The 3,128-nt window shown below is 44.3% G+C and overlaps 1 protein-coding gene across 2 annotated transcripts; it reads left to right on the top strand.

Annotated features, from left to right (window-relative positions):
- Positions 1 to 619: 619 nt before the first annotated feature.
- On the top strand, positions 620 to 2,895 carry LOC102010434 (small proline-rich protein 3-like). 2 transcript variants are annotated; one of them, XM_005414613.2, is made up of 2 exons: positions 620 to 682; positions 1,825 to 2,895. In XM_005414613.2, the coding sequence occupies exon 2, from the start codon at positions 1,844 to 1,846 to the stop codon at positions 2,492 to 2,494; it is 651 nt and encodes a 216-aa protein (XP_005414670.1). In that variant the 5' UTR covers positions 620 to 682; positions 1,825 to 1,843; the 3' UTR covers positions 2,495 to 2,895. The 2 variants fall into 2 exon arrangements, with proteins under 2 accessions (XP_005414670.1, XP_005414671.1); XM_005414614.1 differs by lacking the exon at positions 620 to 682 and adding an exon at positions 1,564 to 1,592.
- Positions 2,896 to 3,128: the final 233 nt, after the last annotated feature.

Genomic DNA, 3,128 nt, shown 5'->3' with positions numbered 1-3,128 from the left:
TTTTGAGCTTATTTACTACAAAGAAATGATAAAAGTTTAAGGTGATGCATAGTTAATTGTATGTTTACCCAGTGTACACATGAATAAAAAGCATCTTATTGTACCTCAAAGTGTGCACAAGTATGTGTCAAAAATTTTTTAATTTTAATTAAAATCAAGTTAACATGGCATCATTATGAACCTTTCCAGAGTGAAGACAGCTCATTTCCGCTCCCAAGGGTGGGCCGTGACAAGTGCTTTATTTATTGCCACCTTCCCTACAGCCTCCCAGAAGAACCAGAAATGCCACTTGCTCATCTCTATATCGACTTTGTATACTAAAATGCTGAAGAGATGTATTTAAGCTAAAAATTACTGTCTTGGCAAAGAAGCACAGATATTTCTCGTCTGAGCAGTTCAGCACTCCTCCAGATTTAATCCAGTACCTCTCAAGAGGCCTAATGCCCTTAGCAATCACACCACAAAGGTTCACATAGGGGACGCACAAATGACATTTTTGTCACAACAAGCGTGAAAAAATGTTAAGCCACAGATTTTTCATCACAAAAGCTGGAATGAAGGCAGAGCAGCTCTCCAAAATTCCATTTCCTTCCTTAAGGCAGGGCTCATTTTCTGTATAAAAATTCAGTTGCCCAGAGACTCCACAGCAGACCTGAAAGGTGAGAGGACTTACTCTTCTGAGGTAAGAGCCCCCATTTGGAACTTCTTAATTTGCAGCCCATGTTATTCTATTTTATTGGCACTTCTTGACATCTAAGGATATCTTTATTTAAGGATATATTCAAATGCAATGGTAGCTTGTATTTGAAGGTGCTAATGTAAATGTTATTTATTTTCCACTCAGCTTACAGCGGTGGGACTGAGGATCAGAAAAGGACAGTGATTTCCTCAGAGATTGACATTATGAGGAAAATATGGACTGGATTCCATGTTCAGGGCCTTAGTAGTGATTTTTTAATTGTCTCTCCAATTTTACTGAGATCTGTTAATATCAAGGGTGCTGCACTACATAATTTTAACATGTAAAGTATAATTTTTTGCTCTAGAAAGCTATATTCCTGAGAGAATATAATGATATGGGAACAATTTGGTCACCTAGAGTATGGAAGATGAAGATAGGAAAAGGGAGGGCAGGTAACCCACTGACGCATAATAAGGAAGGTGACTTGGAATCTGGCAGAGGCATTAGGGAGGAACGTCATGGCAGATGAGCCTATGAGGACTAGCACTGATGCAGTGCACAGCCTTCCAGAGGGACAGTGGGACAGAGGCTCAGGAGCAGATCATGTGCACCCAGGGAACAGTCTGTAGTTTTCCTGTGAGCGCAAAGGCATGTATAAGGTAGACATGAGTAGGTAAACTACAGACCTTATGTTCTACCATTTTCCCAAATATTCAAAACCTAGGCCCTCACATCGACCACAGCAGCCTGCTGGGGCATTGAGCTGCTTGTGATGTGCATAGGTGTTTAGATGCACCAGGTGGGAAGGAAGCAAAAAGAAGGGCCCCATTCACATGGCCCTGAACAAATCATCTTTACCTTTTGTCTTGAAGCTTTGCAGGGATCCTCAAAGCATCCTAACATTTCAAAGGTAAGAAAATAGAAAGAGAAAGAGAGGAAAAGAGAAAGAGAGAAAGAAAGAAAGAAGAAAGAAAGAAAGAAAGAAAGAAAGAAAGAAAGAAAGAAAGAAAGAAAGAAAGAAAGAAAGAAACGAAGGAAGGGAATCTATCACTTCCACAAGGACATACAATGAGAGACAATCATCATTAAATTGAGATTCCATCTTGCTCCTCCAAATGACTAATCTACTTTTCTGTCTCTAGGCCCAACATCCTTTGAAGCATGAGTTCCTACCAGCAGAAGCAGCCCTTTGTCCCACCCCCTCAGCCTCAAGAGGAGCAGGTGAAACAACCCTGCCAGCCTCCCCCTGAAGTGCCATTTGTTCCCATCACCAAGGAGCCACGCCATCCAGCTGTTGCACAACCTGGAACCACCAAGATCGCAGAGCCTTGCCTCACCACAGTTATTGAGCCAGGCTGCGGCACTGTCCCTGCACCAGGATACACAGTGGTCCCTGAGTCGGGATGTACCACTGCCCTTCAGCCAGGATGCACCACTGCCCCTGCACCAGGATACACCGTGGTCCCTGAGTCGGGATGTACCACTGCTCTTCAGCCAGGATGCACCACTGTCCCTGCACCAGGATACACGGTGGTCCCTGAGTCGGGATGTACCACTGCGCTTCAGCCAGGATGCACCACTGCCCCTGCACCAGGATACACTAGTATCCCTGAACCAGGATGCACCACGGTCACTGCACCAGGATACACTGTGGTCCCTGAGTCAGGATGTACCACTGCTCCTCAGCCAGGATACTCCACTGTCCCTGCACCAGGATGCGCTACAGTCTCTCAGCCAGAAAACACCAAGATCACTGAGCCAGGTTATTTCAAGGTTCCTGAACCAGGATACACAAAAGTTCCTGAGCCCTGATACACCAGGGCCCCAGAGCCATGCCAATCTAAGATGCCAGAGTCAAACCCCTCAATAGTCACTCTGGGCTCCACTCAACACAAGACCAAGCAGAAGTAATGCTATCCAGAGCACAGGAGATGATGACCAGCTGCTGAATTTGCCTCCTCTTCCACTTCTGTGTCTGTTTAATTGTCCAGATCTTATAATCAATATGTTCTCACAGTGAGCCAAAGTCTGTCTTATTTGTGTTCTAAATTTATGTGCTTTCCCCAACACACTGAGTTATCCTCTGAGCCTCTGAGTTAAGCAGAGCGTCTTTGTGCCTTGCTGTTCTGCAGCCTCTCAGAGTTTATTTGAAAAGGGATTTTACATTAGATGAAATGTTTCTACTTTGTCACATTAAATTACTTTTGTCTTCACTCTTGGCTGTGTGTCATTGGTGGAATCTTCCCCTTTCCTCGGTCTCTCGTTGTGAGTCAGCACACATACCCAGGGAGGAGTTGGTATTGATGTCTTCACTTATTCCTGGTGCTGTGTACTTGTACGAGGCTGTGCACACACACACACACACACACACACACACACACACAGAGTATTTCTGGAATAGTAATTAGAAATTGTATGATGGAACCCAGAATTAGTCACATTGGGC

The sequence above is a fragment of the Chinchilla lanigera genome, unplaced genomic scaffold (assembly GCF_000276665.1).
Source record: "Chinchilla lanigera isolate Chin_1 unplaced genomic scaffold, ChiLan1.0 scaffold00191, whole genome shotgun sequence".
NCBI classification, from domain to species: Eukaryota; Metazoa; Chordata; class Mammalia; order Rodentia; family Chinchillidae; genus Chinchilla; species Chinchilla lanigera.
The sequence above is the reverse complement of the archived record's forward strand: the minus strand, read 5'-3'. Positions and strand labels throughout refer to the sequence as shown.

What these genes read in the sequence shown, in the direction of transcription:
- LOC102010434 (XM_005414613.2), top strand. Translation starts at nt 1,844, where the DNA reads ATGAGTTCCTACCAGCAGAAGCAGCCCTTTGTCCCACCCCCTCAGCCT.